Below are 25,316 nucleotides of genomic sequence, written 5' to 3' on the forward strand. Positions count from 1 at the left end.
TGCCCAGCCCACAGCAGGAGACAGTGACTCCCAGACTGGAGGCCAGGAACACTGGCAGTCTGTAAGAGACACTCAGATGGACTTTTCCTAGTTTAACTGCAGAAATTGGAAAAGCAGTAAAATGGAAGAGGCTCACTTTAGACCCAGTTTCCTAGAGAAAAGCACAATAAATAAATTCGCCTCAGTGCTGTTAGACCTTTGCGTGTTTCCCAGAGAACAGAGAGTTTTAGTGGCCTGAAACATTAGCTGGTGTGGCAAGGGGGAGCAGCAGGATCAGCACGTACCAGCTGGGCTAGCGGTGGCATGTGCTGGGATGGCTCCTCATGCCTCCCGGGGCCACCACGCTGGTGGTGCCACAACAGACCCTGCTGTCTCCACCAGGGCAGGCTGCAGTGGTGGTGTCTTGCCTCCAAAAATACTGATAGAAAAGGTCTTGGCATGGAGAAATACTGGCACGGCCTTCAGGGAGCATCCCTAGGGATGGTGTGCACAGGAGTCTGCCCACAGGCTGGGTGGGGGGCAAGGCTGGATGTTCCTGGCACAATCCCCCCTACAGCCTGGGGGTCTGCAGTGACCACATCCCCCTCTGCTCACTAGGGATGTCCATTGCTTCCCCCTTTTCCTTTGGTCACTGGTTTTCCAGCTTTGGTTTCCTGTCTGGGTCAGCAGCCATTGTGAAGCAGGGGTAACAGCACGTTGCCATTACAGACCCTCTCTGCAGTCTGCAGTAAGTTGTTGGCATTTGCTGTTAGCTCAGACAGGCAATAGGCTTGGCTGGAAAAGTTACAGAGTTCTGTGTTCACCTTTCTGTGAAGCAGCACCACAGCCAGACTGTCTTGGGACAGAAGAGGAATTTCAGATGAGGAAGCCACAATGGTGATTTTTTTTTCCCCAAAGCCTCCACCAATTCATAATGGAGAAAAATTCCAAATGTTCTTTAACAGGGAATCCACCCAATTTTATGGCCTCTCTGTTTAAACTGCTTTCCCCAAGAAAAGATGGGCATACCCTTCTCATATTCTCTATACCCTTCTTTACGTAATTAAATGTACTAATATCCTTGCTGTTCATCTCACAAATGTGCTGATTCTTCTTTCTTCTGGATTATAACCATTTGGGATGGAGAAAGGGAGAGAGAGACTTGTGCATACTATATAGCACACACCAAGAATCATCTCAAAGAGGACGGTATGAAAGCCTCAGAGGATTTGCTGTGCCGTGTGTTAGTCACAAGCAGGAAGGTCACAGCAACATCTCTTGCATTTCTCTAAATATGAGGGCTTTTGTTATTCCACCTTCACACAGGTTACCACAGGGCGAGCTCTGCCAGGGGAAGAAGCATCACAGAGGAAGCACGACAGAAAATCTTGGCACACAACGAGGAAGGGGATAAAAAAGGGACAGGACAGGAATGAAACTGACCTAAAGTCCTGCATTTACAATGCACTTGGTTCAGCAAAATATTTCCTTTTGTTTTCTCTGCACCTGCTGACATCCAGGGCTAAACTTTGCACCTGTGCTCGTGCTGTCACACTTCACAGTACCTTTGTTAGTTCTGGGATAGCTCAGGACACAAAAGGGATTTTACAGGGATGAAGCTGCTAGTGTTTCCTCTGAAACATTTTCTGTGATCTCTGGCTGTATTGATATCGATCAGGGGGTAGTTTGTTGGTGATATGGAGAGAAGAGAGGAGGCTGCTTGGGATTGATAAAGAGATTAGGTAGAAGAAATATGGCAGCTCTGGAAGAAAAGGGGATGATATCTCTGCCTTTGGGGCATTTTCAGTGGTATAAAAATTAAACGGAGCAAATGTAAGTATGTGGAGGCTTAGTAGTTTTGCAGAGGTCTTGCCAGAGAAGAGTGTCCAGGCTGCCTCAAGCCAGTGGTCCCTCTGTCCTGGCAATCTGTCTCCATCTGTGGCCCTAAGAGGCTGTGTGCAGTAGACAGGGCAGGATAAGGATGTATGGCACCCACTCACCCAGCAAATGTTCCCTCAACCTCCTGTTTTCTCAAGCCTTTCTCCCTTCCCTTCCACTGGAGCTGTGTGTCCGTCCTCACAGTGCAGAGCTGGGGGCTGGTCCCCATCCAGCAAGAACAGTGACTCTGTGGACTCCTGTCTCCTGGTCATTTCTGAGACCCAACTCTGTCCTTTTTGTTTCTTCCTCCCTACAGGGCACACGGCCCAGATGCTATGATCCTCGTGGATGGGCAGCCTCGACAAGCCAAAGGGGAGCTAGGGCTATCCCAGATGCTCCACATTGCTAGCCAGATCGCCTCTGGAATGGTGTACCTTGCCTCCCAGCACTTTGTCCATAGAGACCTGGCCACCAGGAACTGCTTGGTGGGAGCCAACCTGCTGGTGAAGATTGGAGACTTTGGGATGTCAAGAGATGTCTACAGCACTGATTACTACAGGGTAAGGCAGCTGCAGTGGCAATCTGATGCTCAGAGCAAAGGGAGATAGGAAATGTTACAGTAAAGCAGTTTTTTGAGCCCTTGGGCTCACTTGCTTGTTTTTTCCCTCATTGAAACTTGTGCAGAAGTTGATCAGGCTTCCCTAAACCACTGTCCTTAATCCTTTTCAGTCCTGGCCATGCTTGTAGTTCAGACACCCATGCAGATGCCTACACACAGACTCTGTGATACCCCAGCACACAGTCACATGTTTTTGGATGGCTCTGAAGTCATTCCATCCTTACTGCCTATTTTTATTCCCTGTTTTTTGAAGACATTGACAAATTAAAGGTAATCCAAAGAGATGATGAATACTACAGGCTGTGACCTCTGGTGTTAGACTAAAGAAACTTAATACAGGGACCTAGAGAGAAGGCAACTGAAAGACTGACTGATAAGTGCATAAAATATGGAAGAGGAAATAATAGTCAGTTTAGGTTTGACCTCAGAACACTTTTTTTTTCCAGCAGGGTCATCATTTAGACAATGGAATAATTTGCCAGGGTTAGGTTGCTGAGAGCCTGTAATTAAAGAACTTCAGGAAGCAACTAGATAAAAATGCCTGGGTTTAGTGCAGAGGCTAATCCTGTACTCGTCTCTGGGGAGAGACTCAGTGAGCCAGGAATGCCTTTCCAGTTCTTTCTCCTGTGATTTGTGCTCACACTGTCCCCTTGTCTTGCGCACTCCCTCTGTACCTGTCTGCACTGTCCTGCCTGCCTGGGATGGCAGCCTCCCTGGGGGAACAGCGTGTTTCCCTTCCCAGCTACAGGAGAAATGTGATGTGCAAAGTGTTTGGAGCACACTGGAGTAGGAGTTTGTCTCTGGACCGTCCACCAGAAGGGAAGCGCTTCTCAGGCTAAGGAGCTGTGGTTTCAAGCCTGATGCTTGCACAAAGGCTGATTTATTTCTGCTTACAGCATGGATGTTTGGCTTTGAGGACCATTTCTCCCAGCTACCCAGAAAGGAGTGACCTGTTTTCTTGATCCAATTCAGGAAGTTTTCGTTATGTGATAGACAGCTGCCAAGTCCAGTTACTGTGCTGGGGAGGAGGGAAAACATGATCAGATTTGTGCTGAGACGTACCACCTCTCCCAGGCCCGAACACTGGATTGCCACTGGGTTTAATTAGCAGAGAGGAAACCAACCTTCACTGTGCAGCAGAAAAGCCCATGCTGGGAAAAGGTCTCAGTGCATTTACTGGGCAGTGATGAGGAAAGAGAGGTGATGTGGTCCCATCACTGCTGAAACTTCAGGAAGGAGCGAGTAAGAAAGAGAAAAGCCCAGGGGAGCATGAGGAGCAGCACATGTGATTACCCACGCTCTTGCCTGCCTTCTTCCCTTCAGCCCTGTTAATCCTGCCCCAACCACAGGCAGTGTCACACTGCTGGAGACAATCCCAGCCGAGAGCGTTCTCCTGCAGCACCAAGAGCTCTCTGTGCAAGAGGAGAAATTGCTGCTGTTGACATGTGAAGGCTAGGAGAGCTGAGTTTGTTGTCGTGGGATTTTTTGTCTTCTCTGTGGTGGTGTCCTGTAGCCCTCATCCTGTCTGTGCAAAGTGCTTTGCTGAGGACTGCTCCGTGCTGTCTCACGCAGTGTTGTAAGGCGCTTTGGTGGACTTTTCTCTGCGTACACAAATTGCCAAATATTACTAAAGTACTAAGTAGTTATCACCTAATTATCAGAGCAAGAACTGACTTTCAGACCAGCACAGCCTTTTGTTCTTAGTTGATTTTCCTTTGTTTTTGCTCAGTTTCAGTATGTTTAAAACTTTTGATCACGAGGTTAATTCATGGAGGCCTTATCTCTGTTATAGTCCAAAGAAGGTTTCTAGCAAAATAAGGTTCTGATTGCCCATATTCACACACTGGTGGCATGAGGGGCAGAGAGTTTACATCACTTGCCCAAGGCCAAAGCAGGAATTGGTGACAGAGCTGGGAAGTCTACCCAGGCCAGCAAAGAGCAGAATTCCAGGGCTCAGGTGTCCTTCATCCCTCCTCTACCCACAGTCCAACCACACTCCTCCCCAGAATATTAGCAAAGAAGCTCAAGTGGGAGAATCAAACTGCTCCTGGGTCTCACCTGTGAAGAGTTGAACTTTGAAATTCTTCACTGCTGTCTCTGGTCATATCTATGACCTGCCTGGTGAAGTTCCCGAGTCTATTTCCCAGTGTTTGTGCATGGCAGCTCTTCCCTTTGGACAGCCTGCCATTGCCAGCAGTGGGACCTGGAGCAAAGTTCTGCTTCAGCTGGTTCTAAAAAATATGGTATGTCCAAGCTGCAGCCCTGGGAGATGCTGTAATTTGTCATTTTGTGGAAACACAGGGAAAAATCCCACCCTCAATCTGACACAAAGTGACAGGACTGGAGCTCTCTGCAGGCAGACTCGCTTCAGTCTGCTGGGTGCCTGTGTTTGCTCCTGCCCAGGCCCCACAAGCCTGGATAACTGGGTATGTGGATATATTACCATGTTCCAAGCTGAGGATTAGTTCCTAGCCATTTCCTTTCTTTCCCATTTTTTAATCTTTTAAGACAAAGAAAATACACCATCTGGCTCCTGCATTTGTGGCATGCAGAATTGCTTTAACAAAGGTGAACTGCTTAATTTTCTGTTACACATTTGGATACAGAAAACAAACATTTGCGTAACAAAAACGGCAGAGAAGCTTGTTCCCCCTCTCTGCAAGCTCTCCATGCTCTGCCTGAAGACAGATGCATCCATTTCCTCCTGCATCACAGAGGGATCCCGTCAGCTGTTGCCTTTTAACCTCCTTTCAAGAAGACAGGATGGAGAGAAAATGGTTGTGGAGGTGGAAGTGGTGGGGAGAGGTGGAACAGCATCTGAGTGGAGGAAAAGCGGAGGAAAGTGGAGGAACTGGGGAGACAGGGAGAAGTAGCCCAGCTTCTGTGTGAAGAGGGAAGGCGGGGCTGCTGAAGAAGCATTTCTGTGCTGTGTTGTGTAACGTGCTGTGCAATCTTTGGTGTGGGTCTCTGTGGGAAGGCGGGACGGAACATATCCATATTGGAGAGGAAAGGTTTGGGCGGATTTCATTTTCCTTGTTGTTTTCTCTAAAAAACTGTGTGAGTAGGCGATTTTTTTAGGTATGACTCAGGACTGTGACAGCAGGTGGTGGGACGCTGCAGGTCAGGGACATTGTGCCTCAGCCAAGATGAGGGTGGCATGGAGACTGCAGCAAGTGAGGCACAGAGTGCCTGCCCAGTGCTGTCCTGGAGGATGTCGGGGTGGCTGCAGGGGAGGGTCAGAGCTGGGGGCATCACCAGGGCTGAGATCAGAACCCCAGCTGCTCTTTCACCCTGCACACTGGGGTTGGGTTTCTCCAAGAGCCCTTCTGTGGCTCTGGACCCACCCAAGCTCCAGTAATAGCCAGATAATTTTCCATTTGTCCCACCCCCCCCCCCCCCCCCCCCCAAAATGTGTAATTCAGTTCCAAAACAAAATCACGTGGCAGCTGTCCAGGGAAAGGGCAGTATTTCTTCATCTTTAGATGAGAACACAGTCTTAAACTGTAGTCAAGACTCCCAGGGTGATGTCCTGACATGGGTGGGACATCAGCAGTGAAGAGACATGCCAAATAGAGGAAGGATTTATGTAGACATTAAACCTCATGAAGACATGTCCCTGTCCATATTTCCTCTGCCCTACACTTTTGGCATCCTGCTCCAAATCCTGGGCTGGGCTTGAAACCTCTTGGGGATTTAGCTTCATCCTTTCCCAGAGGTCAGTCCTGAGTCTCCTCCTGGTCATTTCATCATGCAGAGCACACCTGCTTGTCAAAAAAACCCCCCACATTTGGGACTTGAAATGTTTTGGGTTTTTTTTTTATTTCTAGCAACACAGAGATAAACAAAATGACAAAAATGCTCCCTATTTCTGTGTCCTCACCACTCTGGAGCATTGTTTGGATTTGGGAGAGACAAGGTTTGCAGGAAGAAGTAATATATTTTAATAGAACACATGATATTGCTGGAATGGGGAGAAAGAATGAATTTTAGGTGCACAAACCCTCTCTGAGTTCTTTTTTTATTGTCATTTTCTATTGTATCCGTTGGTTTAATAAAAGATTAATACCTCTTCCCATGAACCTTGGCTCTCACACCCTTAGAACATCAGAACCAAAACATTTCTGCTATGACTTTGGCCTTAGGTCAGTGTTCCTTAAGAAGTCTGGGATCCGTCCCCCTCTGAAGCACGAAGGTTTACTGTGTAAATATTTTATTTCTTCTCTTTCTTTAAAACGGCCAGCAAAACCCCCGTATTCTTGATACTTTTCAGTACCCTTTGTAAGGTTGCTTTTCTGATGACCATCTCCTGTCTAGACCATCACTGACTTTAGTTCTTTTCCTCTGCAGTTTGAGACTGGTTTCTTTCTCATGGATACAGCCAGTTATTTTGCCAGGGAAGTTTCCATGTGTGCAATAGATCACCAAGATTTAGCAGCTGCCTGGGTCATGCTTCTTTGGAAGCTCATCCAGCATGGTAGATAACGCTAACAGATGAGCCTTGCATTGAAACCAGATTTAGTCTGACCCATGGTCTTCTCGATAGAGGGCTCCAAAATAATCACACCATCACTGGTGCTCTGTTCACCAGCCCTGAACTCTCTGCAGAGGACCAACAGGCACAGGGGAGGAAAACTCCCTCTGAATTTCTAGCTGGGATATGGTACTGCCTCACTTTGGGAGGGAAAATAAGCTGCCACTCTCAGGTTTTATGGTAGACCTGGTGTACACTGGCTGTAAGGGAGCTCTGGACAGAGAATGAGCCAGGCTCTGCACCCAGACAGTGTCCTCAGGCTCAGCTCAGTGCTGATGGGTGGGGGAGAGCCAGCTCAGTCCCTGGCCACGCTGGCTGTTGTGTGGGATCTTTTGTAGAAGGTTTGATGTGTGTCACGTTCAGCTTGCAACACCAGCACCACTCCCAGCACCTCAGTGCTGCGCAGACGCATCTGTGCACTGCCTTTTTCCTCTTCTACCCCTTCTCTGAGGTGGGAAATGTGACGTGCTGCTCTCTTTCCACCCTTTCTGCTCAGGTTTTGGGAAGGTTTCACATCTGTAAATACATGTTCCATTAGGAAGAGGACTTAGAGGTGAAAAGTGCTTCAATTTACTCCTGTCTTAGGTGGAATTCTGGAAACGCATCTTGCTTTGTCAGACCTACGTGAGTAAGGGCAAAAAAGTCTCATAGTGACCTGGAGATGTGACTGATACAGATGTGCCAGCCAGGCAGAGCCACAGCCTTGCCGTTTGCAAGAGCCTGTGTCTGAAAGTATTACATGCCCTTCTCAACATCAGTTTATCCCATGTATCCCATCACCTCAACCCCTGATTTGTTATTTCTTTCCTTGTTATTACCATAATTCCCATTAGATGACACAAGTATGCCCTGTGAGGTGTGGATGGCTCATGCCATGGTGCCTCAAAACTGCCCTGACTGGGGGCTTGGGGGCAGAGGAACCAGATTTTCCCTAAGTTGCAGTAGGGTTGGAAAGAGGGGAGGAGAGGGAATGGCTCAGTGTGGGTGTGTGGGTGAACTGTCTCTGTGCCTGTCCTGGTGTGCTCTGCGTGCAGGAGAAGTCAGTGTGATATTGAACGTGCTGGTCTTTGATATCTCTGTGGCTCCTATAAAAACCTCTGTAAATTGAATTTGTGGCACACCTCCTTATCTCCTGAAAGGAAGATGTAACAGCATCATCTTGTGTTTTAGCCAGACGTTTTCCCTCAACACTTTCCCATTTCTACACTGAGGGAAAAACAAATGTTGAGTCTTTTTTTTTTCCCCTCCTGTTTGAGACCTTAAGAGCCCTTCACACAAAGCAGCTCAAGTGCAGAAGACTTAATTGGGGAAATTAGGTTGTGCTGTGTTCCTGGCATTTCCTCAGAAACGGTAATTGCCCTAATTCTCTACCCTGTCAAGACCTGCATCTGCACCCTGTTTTCCCCCTCCCCTTTTTCTCACTGTCTACCTGTTGTTCTCCTGCTTGAGTTGCTGTTTTCATGCTGTTGCCATTTATTTCATTCCAGTAATGAGAGGGATGTGGCAGGTGAAGAGCTCTCACAATCTGGTGACATCTTCTTTGAAGCACAGGCACAAAAGAGTGGTTTGTTTTGGGGAAATAAAAACTCCCTGTTCTGGTACTTGACCTCCACGCTCACCTCTTCTCCTGCTCGGGGTATGTTGCTGCTGTCACTGCGAGTCATTTGGCTCAGAATTTTTGTTTAATACAGTCTCAATGTTCACCTAAACACTGACCTCCATCTAAATCCCCCTGTGTTCCCCCCAAACCACCCAAACCCTCACACACCTACTGAGAGCTTATCAAAATTAGGATCTTTCAATCAAAGCTCAGCCCCATTCCCAGGCATTTGAATTGAGGCTTTTGATTTCTCCCAAACATCAAGCTGAGATCCAGAGGGCTGGGAGTTCAAAGCCTTTCATTTTAGCTTCCTGATGGTTTTTAACCTTCCATTTGCAGAGGTCAAAGATGTAGCCAAACAGGGAGGAATTGTTTGTTGTTCAGTATTTCCTGACCTAAAACACCTGAGGATGTACATGGCAAGTTTGGATTCAACAGAGATGATTTTCCAGTCCTTGTCCATGCTGACTGGACTTTGGCTGCTCTTAAAAGCTGTCCAGGCTGATCTCTGCTTTCCTGGGATCTGGGGAGAGTACTGGGAGTAACCAATCAAATGCTGGACCCACCACTGGGGTAGTGACACCATCCCCAGAAGTTAGAGTCAGTTCAGCTCAGAAAGCTGGGGTTGTTTCTCAATGCAGCCAAACTACCCAAGCCTGTCACCTCTGCTGTAAAAACTTGAAATAACAAATTTTCTGCTGGGAAGTTCAGGAACCCTTTCCTTCAAAGCAATTCCCTTTGCATGAAACTTTACTATGGAGGGAAGAACTCTTTCCTATTTTCAGTGTTCCCTGCCTGCAGCCAACAGCTCTAGAGAAGCAAGAGAAGCTATTTGTGATCCCCATCCACCCTTGAGAAGTTTTTCCCTCCCCCTGACTGTGAAACTGTTTTTTTTCCCCTGTTTTAATTTGTTTTGTCCAAGTGTGGTTCCCAACACCTGCTAGAGGCTGCCTGCATGCAGTGTGCTTGCTTCCTCCTGCTGTCCCCACTTGGAACATCCCATTAGCCTGAAAGCTGTGACAGACATGGAAAAGAGCCCACTGCCTCATTTTGAGCAAGATAGACTCTCCCATGGTGGAGATCCATCCAAAATGCATTTCACTGTGGTGTCACCAGGAACAAGGAAGGATTTCCTACAGGGCAGGTCAGGGGCACTGATGATCCTGGGTTTTACCAAGGTGGGTAAAAATTTAAGCTGCATTTAAATTTAAACTGATTTACACTGCAGCTAGAGCAGAAGAAGGTAGAGAACCTTATGTCAGCCTATTATCCTCGCTTCATTATTCCAGCACAGGTGAACCAGAAACCATGTGGGTCATGAACTGTTCATGCTTTGGGAGGAGCATTGCCACTTACAATCCAGCGAGACAGGAATGTGCAAATGTAAAACCCTCCCCTCTCATCGTGTCTAGGTTGTTAAACCCATTCCAGCTGGCCACTGGCCTTCTCCTGCCTTCCCACATGCAGGACCATGATCTCAGCTCTCCTTTACCACGGGTGCAGCCAAGAGATCACACATTGGTCAGGAAAGGTGGGGAGCACCCCCAAACCTTGGTGTGATCAGCAAGGAACTGGAGGCAGAGAAGTTACAAGCCAGCTTAGTGAGAGCATGGATAAATTATGCCTTGCCTCATAACAAACTGAAGGCCTCCCTAAAAAAATTAAAATGCAAGTATCTTCATCAACTCCTTAATTAAGATGCTTGCATGGAAGGAAACCACTGCTTTTCTTTTTTCCTGCTGGTTCCTGCATGGTCAGAGTTTCTCCAGGCTTTCCCCTCCTGATTCCCCCCAGTTTCATAGTCCTGCTTCTCTCATAGCCCCAGTGAGCTCCTTCTCTCCCGCAGCTGGATGGAGAAAGCCTCTATTTGCAAGCAGCTTTAATATCCAGGCTGTTTAGGGCTTGGCTGTCAAAGAGAGCGTGTTCAATGTACAATCAAGGGGCAACGATGCACAAAATTGCACACACACACGAAATGGGAATCTTTCCTCAGCTCGTGTTGAGCTTTGAACGCTTAAGTGATTCCACGTCTCTCTTCCCCATCCAATTATGTGGGCGACACATGATAAGATTGCTAAAGGAATTAGTGAGGGAAATCTTTATACTGCCTAATCAATAGTGTTCTGCTCAGCAGAAGGCATCTCCCCACTCTGGCCTCAGCCACGTTCCCACTCGCCCTCTGAAAGCACAAGTTCACCTCCTCCTCTCTATTCGGACTGTGGAGACCAAGACTTAAAGCAGCTGTGTGTCTGTTGAGAATGGGTGCAGTTAAAGAGTTTCTTTCTTGCTTTTTTTTTTTTTAGGAAAAAAACCCCAAACCAAACAGTCCTGTCAAATCCACATTTCAGGGTTTTGAAGATGTGTAGGCCACAGGGACCTGCTGCCCCTTTCTGCTGTATGGCCCTTACAGGAACGGCCGACAACCTTACAAGCAAAGACCCTGGATGAGAATTTTTCTGAGCATCGCTGAGGCAAAACGCCAGATTTTATGGGCCACTAGACAGATCCAATATAGCAAATCCTGTGTTCCACTGTGGATTCTGAGACCAAATTATCAATTAATGTGAAGCATTAAAAAAATCCCAATCCCTTTTAGTTCCCTGTAGTCATTAGTGACAAGATACAATATCTATAGCTCAAATGCTTTGCCAGCATCCCCTGGCAGTAAGGCAGAAACTTCACTCCTATTTTTTTCAACATATATGAAAAAACATATGAGATCAGTGGTTTTTACAGTCAAATCCAGCTGCCTCTACATATTTACTTAGATGGAGAAATAAATCAGGTTTGGGTTACTCTCCAGGTTAGTTATCTGTTATTGGAATAAATGCATGGTAATAGATCTGACAGAGGGAGATGTTTCCCTTTCAGCTCTGTGTTTGAGGTAGAATTTGCTTTGTTCTGCACTACATTATATTGATGTTTTTCCCCCACTGCTGGATGACTTCATTTGCTCTGCTTCTTTCCAACCTCCATGCCTCTGCCACAGCTGGCCTTAGGATGCAGTTTCATGCATAGACTTCTCTTTGTTTTCCCTCAACTGTAATGCAGAGGCAATTTAAACAACCAGCATGAAACAATTTTCTAAGCCTTTCCCCCCACAATTCCTACCTCAACTTTTTGGGAAGGGAGGTGAGTCAGTCATCCACGGGGCAATCCCCCAAGCAGAATGAGCTGCCAGCTACATTCAGCAGCTCAGTTTCCACTGCTGGTGCAGAGTGGGAATGTGCCCAGGGCAATGACCAGCTGGACACAACCTGAGGCCACATTTTGGGTATTCCCCAGGCAGCTCTCAGCCTGAGTTCCTCAGTTGCACAGCCAGAAGTGTTCCCCCAAACCACTTTGTTCACCAACTGCCTTTTCCATCTTGGGATTTTGTCCCAGAGGGAACACAAACATCTCACTGGAAAGCCAGAAGACTTTATGCCTGTCATTCACTCCTAATTTGCTCACTGAGATCCCTGCCCCTTTTCCTCTCTCCCATTCCCCAGATATTTCCTACTTTGATGCAGAGGAAAATGTAGTGCTGTATTTTCTGCCCCAGAATTTCACTTCCCCTTTCCCTTTCTAAACTTCAGTTTTCTGAGTGCTGGCAGGTTTGTGGGTGATTTGAAGCTGTGGGATCAGGTATTTTCTTCCCCAGCCTGTGACAGTACTGATGGGACAAAGACTTTTGGGCCAGCATAGGGTGATGTGCGAGGTGCTTCTCTGGGACATTTGGCCAACAATACCCTTAACTCTGGCTGGCCTGAGCTTGTTCAGTGAAGACTTCAGGCCTGGGTCTTATTCTGCTGGCAGAGGCAGATGAGTCCCTGCACCGTGCCCAGGAGGGCTGGAAATGGGCAAGAAGCAGGATGCTGAAGTACCAGATGCAGAAGAACTGCTCAAGCATCCTGAAACTTCTCTTGTCTGGAGAGGAATTCTGGGTCCCCCCAAGGGATGACATTCTGTGTGACCATTCTATGTGGCCTCACAATCCAAGGAGAAGTTTCAGGAGGCTGAGTCCCCCTTGACCCTTGCCCAACTCACCCTCTCTCTGCACTGGTGCAGCTGATCATGTGGGGTGCAAGGTGGTGGTCACAGGGGCCAGAGGGTCTCACCCGCCCCATGCCCTCACAGCAAAAGTTGCGTAGTGTTGGGATGTTGCAGCCAGCGAAAGACTTTTGGTTCCGTTAAAGACATACCCTTTCCCTTCTTGTCCCCTTGCTTCATCCCTCCCATCCCTCCCTCCCTCTCTCACCCTTCCCTTCTCTTTTGTTTGTCTCCTTCCCTTGTTTTCACCCATTCACTGTCAGGAAGGGCCGCGTCCGAAGGGCCAGTTCAGCGCAGCGTGGCAGCGACAGAGACTGGCACCGTCGGCAGCTGCAACAGTGAGTGGATCCTGACCCCTGGGGCAGCTGGAAGTGGGGGACTGGTGCTGCTTGGGCGTGAAATGACGCATGGGGTTGAGTGGCTTTGGGAATAGGTCGGGTCTTGTGCGTTTGGCAGCGAAAGGGCTCTTGTCTGTGATGGGAACTGCACATGTTTCTACTGTAGCCGCTCTCCGGGGCTTCTCTGGATGGTGAGATAATATGGGATGAGTGCAGAAGTCCTCGGTGCCACCTTCCTCTGTGGGTGTCCAGGATGTGTCTGCACTAGTGGACAGTGTGGGCTGTCCTTGGCCTCTGATGGCAGCAAGTGCAGCATGGTTTGTCTCCGTGCAGCTAAACTACCCCATGCCTCCAAGAAGGGTGGCATTTGCACTACGCACTGGGACTGTCCCTGACCTGTGTTGTCCTCTCAGGAGCTGCTTGGACAGTCAAACTGGCATGGACCAGACCATTTGAGTGGTTGGATTGTCACATGCCAGCCTGACACCTTTTGTGTGCTGGTCTGCAGCTGTGTTTGAGTGAATGTAAACCAACACTGCCCACTGCTGCTCCCAGCCCTTGGCCGGAGGAGAGGCAGTGAGGGGCTGCTGTGAGTTTGAAGCTCTGACTTCAAAGAGCAAAGGAGTTTGGTTCTGCCAAGGGTGTGGGTTCATGTGAGTTGTGTGAACCCGCTGAGGGCTGGTGACACCTCTGTTCACCCTGCCCTGCCTCCCACAGAGCAAAGCCAGCATCCCATGGCACTTGCCGCAGGATCCTCAGCTCAGTGTCCCCAGCTGTCACAAGCCTCCTACAGGAAGCTGCAGGGCTGCTGGGGCGGAGCTGCAGGAGTCTGAGAGAGGAGCAAACATCCAACTTGGTTGTCCTGTTGCTTCTGCTGGCACAAAAGCAAATGTTCTGTTGATCCAGAAGGTTAGGGAGTCTTTGCTTGAGTCTCTATTGGAAGTGGATGGACCTAATCCACCCTAAGACACTGCACAAAGCAGTTTTGACCCCTCCTACATTAAGGCAGGAGAGCGATGGCTTCCACACTTTATTTCCCAATAGCTTCCCTGTGCCAGCAGCCCCAGAGATGGGCATCAATATTTGCAAAGTAGGCTTGACTGGGATAAATCTCCTGGGTCCAGTTGCCCCAAACTCCCTGTGGCACTGTGAGGGGAGCTGTTTGCTCCTGGCCACACAACGCAGGACAAGCTGTCCCACCAGCGAGGGCCAGGACCACTCCTCCTGCTCCAGAAAACGCCTACAGCAGCTGAGTGGATCTTGCAAATCCTTCCTGGGGCCTGTGACAGAGCAAGGCTCTGGCACTTCCTGACTGTTGCCAGAAGCATATGGGAGTGTGAGTTTAGATATTGCTGATTTTGCAGAAGATATGTCAGCAGATAAGAAGATTTGCCACCGAAATGTGATTTTGTTACTCTTATGCCTTTCCGAGCCAAAATTGAATTGTGGGGTGTGGATGGGAATTTAGTTCTAAGCACTGATGTAATTTTGTATCCTTGGCCCTGAAGGCAGTTTTAAAAAAAATTATTTCCCCCTGTGCCCTGACACTATTTTGTTGCCTTTGAATCATGTCCTTGTGACAGAACAAATACTGGAGTTTGACCTTTCCAATGTGACATAATAATATGTGACTTCTTTATAGCTCTTTTCATTCAAAATTCTTGGCACACTATGAATCTGATCTTGCAACCACTTGCCACTGGGCCTAGCACTCACTGCTCCATGCAGTCCCTGGGGAAGCCAGAGGAGCACAGAAGTGCTACACCTGGTATTACTTGCAGGATCAGGCCCTGGAGAAATGTAGCACATCCGTGAATAACCACGTTTTGGAGAGAGAAAGCCTTAACCTGTCATTTATCATTTTTATTCACTATCAGAATGCCATGCCCAGCACTAACTCGACAGCCTCCCCTTGGCTACAGTGTCATGGCAGGTGATGCTGGGGCAGTATTCATAGCTATTATCTACCACCCTGTTGCTTTTTTTATTATTTTTTTCCCAGCTCTAAAAGCCTGTTAATTAATAAACTCCTTTAGCTTATCCTGCACCATTTGATCCTGCAGAAATCACAGCATTTTATCTTATTAGCAAGTAGGAATTAAAGAATTAAAACAACTCGGGGAAAAAAAGAACATAACCACTTTCCCTGGGCATCACTTCTGAAAAAAGCTTGCCCTGTACCCTCAAAAACCCCCAAGCTCAGCCCCCAGGGCTTGACAAAGGATGGAAATCCCAGATCAGTGCGTGCTTGGGCTAAAAACTGCTTTGTGCTCTGCTATTCCTGGTTTGAAAGGGAGAGCAGAGCCAGGTGCAGGGAGAAGAGTCCAGCAGTGAGATCTCAGACATGGACTCTGCTGCAGGTCCCTTCCCTGTTACTGATGTCCTCTGCCACCACAGGAAATTCAGTTAGTTCTCCTGTGCCTCAGTTTGCCATTGTTAAAGGGTGATCCCTGTTCGTGCTCACCGAGGAGATTCACATGAAAATAAGATTTCAAGGGACACAGTCATTATGGTGGTGGGAAACAGGTAAGTACCTTAGGAATATGTAGGGAGTCTGTGAGCTGAGATGTTTAAGGTGTCGGTTCACAGAGAGTGAATTTTGGGAGTCCTCAGTAGCTGGAAAATGCAAAGAAGGAAGCAGGTGGGATCCTTGCACCCTCCTCAAGATGGGTAGAACCAGGAAAAAGAACTGCTCCACCCTGTTGTAGATGGGAGGTGGTTAAATCTGGGGATGGAGACCTGCTGACCATCAGCAGGTACCTACACACTTCACCACTGTGCCTTCAGCAGAGCACTGCATCCCCACCACACCCTTAAAAAATCCTTTGAAAAATGACTTCATTAGGAGTAAAGAGATCTGGAAGGGATTCCCTGGATCATCAAATCCAGTCCCCTGTTGCATCAATCACATCAGATTTATCCTTTTCATAATCAAGCACCACTTTTAAGAGTGCTCCTAAGGGGAAGAAGACAGTCCCAGGATCTCATTGCTTTAAATCGTAGCTGCCCCTGATTTCCAGTCTGTGCTTAGTCACGGCCTGTTTGTTAAACAGCAGGTAGCTGCCCTAAAAGCAGGAAATTTAACACAGTTTTATTAAAATAACCACCCAGAAATCCTCTCCACAAAAACATGCTGAGGTTGCAAAAGAGAACGTGCAAGGTCAGGTAATGGTAACGGGGAGGCCTGAGGTCACTCTTGCCTCTGCCTTGGAGAACAGACCCCACGTAGTCGCCTGCCGTTAAGCCTGTGTGATCCAGGTGAGGAACAAGGCAAGAGTACTCACAGAACAAAGGAAATTTTTTCTATTCTTTGCCGTCATATTCATTGTGTAACCCTCTGTGTCTCTTGCCAGGTATAAGTAACGCTGAGCTAAACATTTGGCTATTTTTTTCCTTTTGCTGACAGGCTTTTCCGTGCCATTTATAGCTTCACTGTAAAAGCCATTACCTGTGCAGCATTTTTGAGAAGTCAGTGAGTTCATAGAACCATGGAATTGGATTGAAAAGGATATTAAAGACCGTCTAGTCCCCCTCCCCTGCCTTGGGCAGGGACACTTTCCACTGGACCAGGTTGCTCAAAGCCTCATCCAGCCTGGTCTTGAACGGTTCCAAGGGTGGAGTTTCACTGTCCTGCTTTGCAGATTAGGAAAGGAATTCCAGAGCTATCAGCCATACCAACCCACGGTGCTTCAAGGGCAACTTTCCCCCTCCAAAATGCTCCTGCTTTATCCAGTGCAGTCTGATTGACTCCAAACCATGCAATTACTACCCAGGCAGAGGAAGATGGCTGGTGCAGCAGCCTGCAGTGTACGTTGCATGCCATGAAAATGATGGAACGCTCTAGATCCATGGTTTGTCCAGTTAGTTCATCTGAGTGCACAATGAATGGGCAGAGGGGAGAAATTGGTGAGCCCAGGCTCAGGTGTAAAATCTCAGTGTTACCCAGCAGGTGTGACCCAGCCCAGCTGTGACCCAATGGCACACGGAGGTGTTGCTTAGCTCAGGCCACTGCTGCACAGCATGGCCAGAGTGACTAAGGAGGAGGGCTCCTTTGCCAAAAACAGATTTGGAGCTGGGATGCTGCAATCCTGTGTTTGCTTATTTAACTTGGCAGGTATTCAAGTGAAACAGGCACGGAGGGGAGGCATCAGAGCTGATCTCGGTACCCACATGTGGGACTTTAAGTTTCTATTTCAGTGCTCCTGCTTGGAAAAGAAATGCAAGCAGACCCTCTCACCCTCCTTTTCTTTTTTTTTAAAGCACTATTTAAATGTCATAAGAATCATATAGTGCCCACCTTAATGTGCCTAACAAATTAAAATATTTTATTAGTCTATAATCTGAAAATCATTACCGTGCTTACCATAAAAACCTGAAGGTCTTCAGAGGGAATGATGTCAGTGGGTCTGAAATGAATGCAAATACATTTTGTTGCCATGAAGGTAGCAGGGGTCAGACAGGCAGCCCCCAGCCCCAGGGCAGCAGGCTGTTAGCGTGGGAGGGAATGAAATGCATCTTACAGTGGGGAGGGAGAAAATGGATCTCTTGGCTGATTTTCCTGGAGTTTTGCAGGGCGAACGCCTGGGTCTGTGCCTGGCTGGTTGGGATGGTTTCAGAGGAAAGCACTGGTGCTGTTCCCACTCGCCTCCCTCGTGGTGAGGGCAAGGAAGTGCTCCAGACAGCTCATCCCCATCATGGCTGAGCTGCTCGGAACCTCTGGCTCCATCCTGCTTCCACTGACAGCACAGGTGCCTGTTCCCCTCGGGGATCCACACGCCCCTGGTGCCCTCTTCCTCCTGCAGATGACTCTGGATGTGTCCCTCCAAGTAACTGCTGCCTAACAGGCAGGAGGCAGCTGGCTCCAGCTCTAAGAAAGCAGCCCATTCTCAGTGTCCCTGGCTCCCAGAGAGGCCAGGTGACACTGGACACTCCCAGAGCAGAGGCTCCTGAGTCCCTTGTCCCGCACAGAACCAGTGGGCTTCTGCTGGTTACTCCTCCCCACCTTGGGTGAGTGTCAGATGGTTCAAAGATTAATTACCATTTAACTGGCTGTATTTCCATCTCTGCGGAAGGCTGCAGTGGAAAAGACAGGAGTCCTGGGATCCTTTACCCTGGTATTACACAGCAGATTACCCTGTACTTACGAGGTCACCAGTTACGGTGTAATTAGGCCTCCACTGCAGGGAAGTCCGCGATAGGCTTCCAAACCACTCTTCTTCCCGGTGCCAGGGAAGCAGAGGGATGGCAGCAAAGTGCAGGCTGAAGCCTCATTAGGTGCGCTTAAAGATGTTAAACAGTTTAAAATTCAAGCTAGGGGAGGTGCAGTGAGAGGGTAGCAAGGCCACCTGTACCTGTCAGAGAAAGGGAGTGGAAAAAAACCCAGAGCAGGTTGTCTAGGAAATGCAGGAAAGCCAAAACAGAAAGGAGGGTTGTGAGGGAGCTCCGTGTGCCAGGCAGCTGAAAGGCAAAGGGCTGCTGCTTTTCAAGTGTCACCAGCTTTGCCAGTGGTGAAGGACTCTGCTGAGCCAGAGACCCTGTCCATGTCCCTGACTGTCCTGTGGGATGTGTCCATGGAGCCATGGAGGATGCTGCAGTGGATCAGGGCAATGCCTCTTGCTCCAGATTGCTCTCCTCCGTTTCTCACGTGCACTCAAATCAAACACCTACGCACGGAGCATTTGGAAGAGTGGCAAATGCCTTTGATTATCGCGTACAAATTCCAGTGGCAACTCACTTCATGTCTTGAGTGGCTAATAAAACACCAAGCCCATTCTGATCAATATACAGCAAGTAGTGCTGTAAAGTGAGATTGTGCCTGCCCCAGGCCATGTTGCATTTCGCCTTCATAAACCACATCCTCTTCAAGTCAAGCACAGTCTCTTTTGGGGTGGCAGGTCCCTAGAAATTCTGGCTTTCAGTGTGTCACTGAAACAAATGCTGTTCTGAAGCCCTCCATGTAAAGAACACAAGTCAAAGTGTGTTCCTCTACAGCAATCATTATTTTAAATAATCTTTTATTACGTAGCCACATGTCCCCAGTTCAGCCCCACAAAGAGCATTCATCCGGCCAACAGCTTCTGGAGAGGTGAGACAAAGACAGTGTGAAGCCATTGATTATTGAGGATAGAAAGGCCTGCAGGTAAATACTTTGTCTAAAGAATGACCAGAGCAGGTAGATGTGCTACCTCATTGCAAATATTTACAAAGTTGTGAGCTTGAAGGTTAGAAAATGTTGAGAGAAGTATATAGAAGTTAGCGCAGGGATAATGCGGTGAGGACCGGAGTGGGGAGAATCAGTGTGGCAAGCAGGAAATTTCCAGCGTGTAGGCAAGATTTGCTTGTGATTTCTTGAGGGAGTCTGTGGGTTGTTCACTGGGATATATGGATTGGCATCCATCAATACCTTAGCAAATCCTTTAGGGCCCACTCTCACAAAGGAAAGGGAGAAGAATGAAATTTAATGGGGGTTTTTTTCAGCTCTGCTCTCCCCCTGTAAAGTGTTTTCCTAGGCAGACACGTGTGTCATTGCCGGGGCACTGTGCACCCACACCCCTACTGCTCCTGGACTAGAGTGGTTTATTCAGAGGAACAAGAGCTGCCAAGGCTTTAAGCCCAGCATCTGTAGTCACGTTTATCCTTGAAGTAAATGCTCCAGCAGTGACATAATTGAGGACTGTCCTGTCTGCTCAGCATATGTCTGCAGGGGTCGTTCATCCTTTCTGACACTGCACAACATTAGCGGTTTTTTAGCCTCACTTTCTCCTTCCGTCCTTCCGCCTGTGGCTAACCCTAATGGAGAGCTGGTGGCTAGAGACTCCTCTAGGAAAACTGGCCTGTTTGGAGGGCTGACCATCTAGGATCAGCCCTATATTAGGGCAAAACCACTGTCCTACTGGGTCCTGGGTTTGTGCAATGGCCCCAGCGGGACTGGTTGGGGTGGAGTGTCTGGCTGGCTGCAGGAAGGGGAACAGAAGGCAACTGGTGATATCTGTGATGGCCACTTAGTGCTCGAGGGCTCTAATGGCATCTGAGAACCAGGTTCCTGTGTTTGTGGGTTTGCTTATTTATTTACGCTCCTGGCTAAATAAAGTAGGGAGGAAGAATTTTAATGCAGTGGTTGAAATGCATGGGACTGCAGCAGCTCTGTCCTACTCAAGGACATCTGGAAAACTTGATGGAGAATGGAGGGAACTTCAATGCACAGAAAGTCTTAGCTGGAAAAATTGAGAAGAAGAGAATGCAAAGCTTTATTCCATCAAAATTTAGAATTTAGCTTGTTTTCCAGAAGAATCCTGCAGCCCAAGCCCAGCCTCACCACCTGCACATGTCAACATTTTGGCTATTGCTGGTTTTATTTCTTCCCCTCCCTGGTGCCAGTGCTGCTCTCCCATGACAGCGGTGCTCAGATGGGTGCTGTCACTGTCCTCTCCTGTGCCTGTCCCTTTTGGGCTGTTGTCACCATCTGCAGCCTCTCCCCTGCGTGCCACAACAGCTTTGCACAGGGATGTTTGAGGCAGGCACAGAAAGGAGATGTCCATGGCAACTTCCCCTAGTTTAGGTCTCAGGAAGCTTAGCCAGGAACATCACTATCCTCAGCGTGTCTCTCCAGTGTTCTGACTCATGGAGGGAGGGGGGTGCAGGCTGGGGTTTGCCCCGCCGTGAAATGCAGCGTTTCATTCAGCAGTGCCAGAGCTGGCACAGCTTTCCCAGCGGCACTGATGAGTTTAATCACATCATTAGTAGGTGTGACACTGCAGCCTCTGATGATGAGCTCTTTATTCTAACACGGCTTTCAGCGTGTTTATCTGAGATGCCATCTGTGCCTGCGCTGCCTTCATTAGGAGAGAAAGCCTATGTATCTTCTGATGTTGGTCTATATTTCTGAGATGTCTCCCTGCTGAGAAACCACACCTGAAGGAAAGCAACAACACCCAAAACGCTTAAATGGGCCAAATAGACCATTAGGAAGTGTACTCTTCTGAGGAATCCTCAACTGGTACACAAAACTGGCTAGAAGAAATGATCCAGCTATTTTATTCCTGAAAGATTTTCGCCTTGGTAAAGCAGTAAGGCCCCGTGCTTCATCTAAAGTGCTGTAAATTTTCAGGAAAGCAATGAACAGTTTCTAATTTTTAAAATACTTTCTATTTTTGTACCTCCATACCATGATCACACATAGAAGTTTCTGGGTTGCTTGTCCAGGTTTTAGATACAAAATCATCAAGGTTTTTGAGTGCAGATCTGAGTGTCTAGCCTTCCCCCTTAAAAGCTCCACAGTAAATGTTGTTTATATTATTAACTGTATTCTATATATCCAGCTATATATTTTTGTAGCTGTCCATTGATCAACAAACTGGCAGCACAGTGTGCTCATGGAGTTGCACTGCTCTTGACAAGATTCACAAACCACAGACCAGGCAGGAACTGCCACATCACAGCCTAGCTACACATAAAAAAAAGGGAATGCTTCCACAGAGAGGTGCCATGCCCTGCCTTGTATCAGTTTTCTGTCTGTATGCTGCCAGGCCGATGCTCACTGAATCTGACATTAACAAGAAATAGATTTCCAAACAATCTAGCCTAATGAATTTAGAATATTATTATGATTAATGCCAAGGCAGTTGAACTGATTATCCAGTATCCAGAAGTAAAGTAATGGAGCCTTATCTACATCTTGTGTAGTACTGAGTCAGGAATGGCTTTGGCTGCAGACAAAGATGAGTGGTGTTGGTTATGCAGAGGGGAGCACTGGCAGGACAGAGAGAGAGACATGATGGGAAGGGAGAAGAGGAGACACCCATCTGAAAGCATTTCAGCATGGAGTGATCACACATGCAGGTTCTTTATTGCTCCTATTTCCTAAGCTACATATCTCAGGCTATTTTCAGACTTGGCTTTTATACCACCAGGTTGAGATTTATTGGGTAAATATTTTTCCTCCTTTCCAAAGCCAGAAACTAGGTTGATTTTCATTCTCTGCTTTGCCAAAAGAACAGAATCCTGATGGACATGTTTCTTGCATCGTGATGGTTTAACTTAGCTTCTATCTGATTAGCTTTCAAGCTATTAAACAGTTTTTGTAGCATTACCAGAAGAATGATAATGCAGATCAGTCATGGACAGTTTCTGTTGGCACAAGCAGTCTTTGCAGGCTCCAGATCCTCTTTAAAGCTGGAACCAGCAGAGAGCTGCGTTGTCTCATGGGTATTACATTTCTCTGAGCAGGCCTGTCCTAAAAAAGTGTGTTGTGGTGCAAGGGTGTCCAGCCTGGTGGAGAGAGTTGGTAAATGTCTAAGGTGCCTGACAAACTATCTGGGGGCTGTAGCTTGAATAGATTTAGTGGCATTCCCAGCCTCTGCTGTTACCTGGGCAGTGAGCAGGAGACAGGTAGCTTTTGACCAGCCCCGATGTGTGCCCGTGTCGAGTCTGTGATGCAGAGGACTTTGGAGGAGTCCTGCACACACCGAACCACAGCTGCCCAGTGCCCACCCACAGCCGAGCAGGGACCTCCAGGGACGCCTGGGAAGCCAACCAGAGAATCCTTCCCCAGCACTACCACTTTGCTCTCCGAGTTCCTCGTGTGGGGCTGTGTTGTTCTGGGCCACAAGAAGCTCTCAGTAGGTGGTCCAGGGAATCAGGCTGGTCACCTCTCCTCCACCTGGGAAGGCTCTGGCAGTAACCCTTAGGAGAAGGGTTTAGGACCTGCTAGGAGCTGGTGGTGCCCTCGCTGACCTCTTTACTGCATGTTTTACAAACTGCATCTCCTCTACTGCCACGTGCCCCCAGGAGAATAAGGCATGGGTGGGGTCTCTCACAGTTTATATCCTGGTGTTGGAAATCATGGCTTCTGGAGCTTTTACTCAGATGAAGATGGAACTGGCCATTCCTCTGTAGGCTGGTTGTGCAGCTGTTTCTGAGCAGAGGGTGCAGCTGCTTTGGGAAGAAAAGGTGAAGGGTGAGTTGTAGTAAGGTGCACACCAAGCAGATTACTGGCAAACATAATTAAAAATATATGTGTGATTACTCCTCTGTTTCCCTTGTCTTAACCATCCTCTGCATTACCTCTGGCATTTTTAGACAGTAGATAATATAGCTGAGAGGACTCTTGGGCACATGCAGCTCTTAGAGCAGCAGTGATTTGTCTCAGACCATTTTGAGGTAGCAGAATTTACCTCTAGCTACAGCCACCCCTCCATGTCTGCCCTCCCTCATTTGCATAAGTAATTGGCAGCTTGTTAATGGCTCATTAGGAATGCTGAAAACCGTGGGATTAAAACACACTCAGTGGACCAGAGATGAGGGGTAGGGGGGGAAAGGCTGCTGTCCCTGCTTGCAAATTACACTGCTTGATTCAACGTGATTCAGAATTACAGGTCATAAAGCAACTAGATTGTTAAATGAAGTAAGGAAAAACAATGTCAATGGCAGGTTTTATTTTTAGACTCATGTTTAAACACAGTATGTGCATCTAGGGGGAACAAACAGTCCCTTTCCAAACAGTCTTACTGACAGCAGGATGCTCTCACCCCTTTCTCGGTTTCACATTAACCCTGCCTGGTCAGTGTTTCCTGCTCCTGAACAAGTCCATCTGGCTCTTACATCACTCATGGAAGGGACATTTTGTTCCTTTTCCCATGTTCTCTCTGGGTAAATCCAATCCTCTCCTCTCTGGCAGCAGGCAACCAGCATGTCCTTTTCTTTGGACAAGGCTGGGACACCCAGCGCAGCTCCATGCAAGTAGGAGAAACAGCTCCAGGTTGCTTTGTGCATTCTGTAAATATCAAAAATCCCTTGAAAAACGGCTGTGAGATGTCTTCAGTCACTGGCATGCAGGGAGGCAGGCAGCCAGCCTTTTGCTGTGGCACTGCCAGAGCCTGCAGTGGAGGAGATGGTTGGTGTAGCCAGTGAGAACTGTGAGAGGATCACAGCTGCTGTTCCCAGAGAGTGGAGCGTGGTGAGGACACAGTCAAGTAAGTTGAAAAGTTTGATGGAAGCTTTTTGTTGTTTGCTGGCTGTTTAATCTCGTGTTCAGCACTGGCTATGACAGCAGTGACTGCAAAGGCACGAGAGGTGAAGGCAAGGACAGGGCTATGATGGCTTGGGAATCGCTTACAAGAGGCTCAGCCCGCGGGCTGGTACAACCATAAGACACGATACCTTTCCAGCAGGAGAACACCTCTGGGATTCTTGGAGGCCACAGTAATTCTGGCAATGGTGCAGCCTCAGATACAGCTAGGACCTTTCTTCCTGGATAAGCTGAAAGGAAATTGCAGATAAAGCACTCGGGGATCACATAAAGTCATAAATTGCAGTTAAATTCAGCAACCTCTGATCTAAACTACTTGGGCACTTAAGAGCCTGGTAAGGTGACAGTTAAAACTGTGAAGTGGGGACAGCTAAGGTTCAGCAAAGCTCAGCTCTGTCTGGCGTGTCAGAGTTAATCCCTCTGTTTTCTGAAAGGTGCCCAGGAATCTGTCAGGACTCACAGAGGCAAAATACTGGCACATCTGAAAAATTTCTCAGTGCAGCTGGATCCAGGCTGAAGGCACGGAAGGAGTGTCTCCTCCTGGATCCCCAGCCAGGAGCATGTGCTGCTCTTTGCATCGCCCTGAGAAGTCATCTCCTTGTGCCCCAACCTGAACTGACAAACATTGACTCACGAAGGCACAATCTACAGCAGTGTTGTTTGTTGTTCTCCAAGAGCTCAAGCTAGCCAAACAGAGCAGCTTTTCCTCCTTCTTGCTTTCATTGCTTTTTTTTCTTGCCCTTACATCCTCTCAGATGACCCTGAGAGACACCTGTGGCTCTTATTCATACAAGGCTGTCCAGAGCTGCTGAATTAACAACACACCCTGCCCGCAGCAGGAATCAGCATGTCCTGATGGAGACTTACAGCTGGCTGCTGGGGGAAGGCTCAGAGCTGGATCAGCCAGCTCCTAGAGCTCTAAAGGACATATGATTTGGTGTGGTCCAGCCTGGGATGGCATCCAGGTCTGCAATGAAAGAAGATCCCAGGTCACCCCTACCTACAGCAGCAGGAACGGAGATGGCAATCAGAGAATGTGTGTCTTATCACTAGATTGAGTGCATTGAGCATGGAGTGGGATTTCCTGGAGAGGAATGGTGCCAAGGTCTCCACTGCTGCTCTGGGACTCTGTACAAACTCAAATGTCTCCGCTTCCTGCACAAAAATGGGAAGTTCAAATGCTGCATGATACGAAGACACCTACAGTGGATCTTGTGATCTTCCTGAAGCAGAAGCAGGAGCAGAGGCTCCATCAAGTATGCCAGAAGCAGGAAGAAAGGTGTCAAATGACCTTGGAAAGCAAATGTCAAAAG

General features: G+C 48.0%; 1 protein-coding gene across 3 annotated transcripts in view; it reads left to right on the forward strand.

Moving 5' to 3' along the window:
• The window catches only part of NTRK3 (neurotrophic receptor tyrosine kinase 3), a 219,031-nt gene that overhangs the window by 171,502 nt on the left and 22,213 nt on the right, over nt 1-25,316 (forward strand). For 2 of the 3 annotated variants that reach the window (XM_048317172.1, XM_048317174.1), the window contains 2 exons: nt 2,174-2,417; nt 12,903-12,977. In XM_048317172.1, coding sequence (XP_048173129.1) covers nt 2,174-2,417; nt 12,903-12,977 — 319 coding nt within the window. The remainder of the gene's footprint in view (nt 1-2,173; nt 2,418-12,902; nt 12,978-25,316) is intronic. The other variant, XM_048317173.1, reaches the window with a different exon arrangement.

The sequence above is a fragment of the Corvus hawaiiensis genome, chromosome 13 (genome assembly GCF_020740725.1).
Source record: "Corvus hawaiiensis isolate bCorHaw1 chromosome 13, bCorHaw1.pri.cur, whole genome shotgun sequence".
Taxonomy (NCBI): domain Eukaryota; kingdom Metazoa; phylum Chordata; class Aves; order Passeriformes; family Corvidae; genus Corvus; species Corvus hawaiiensis.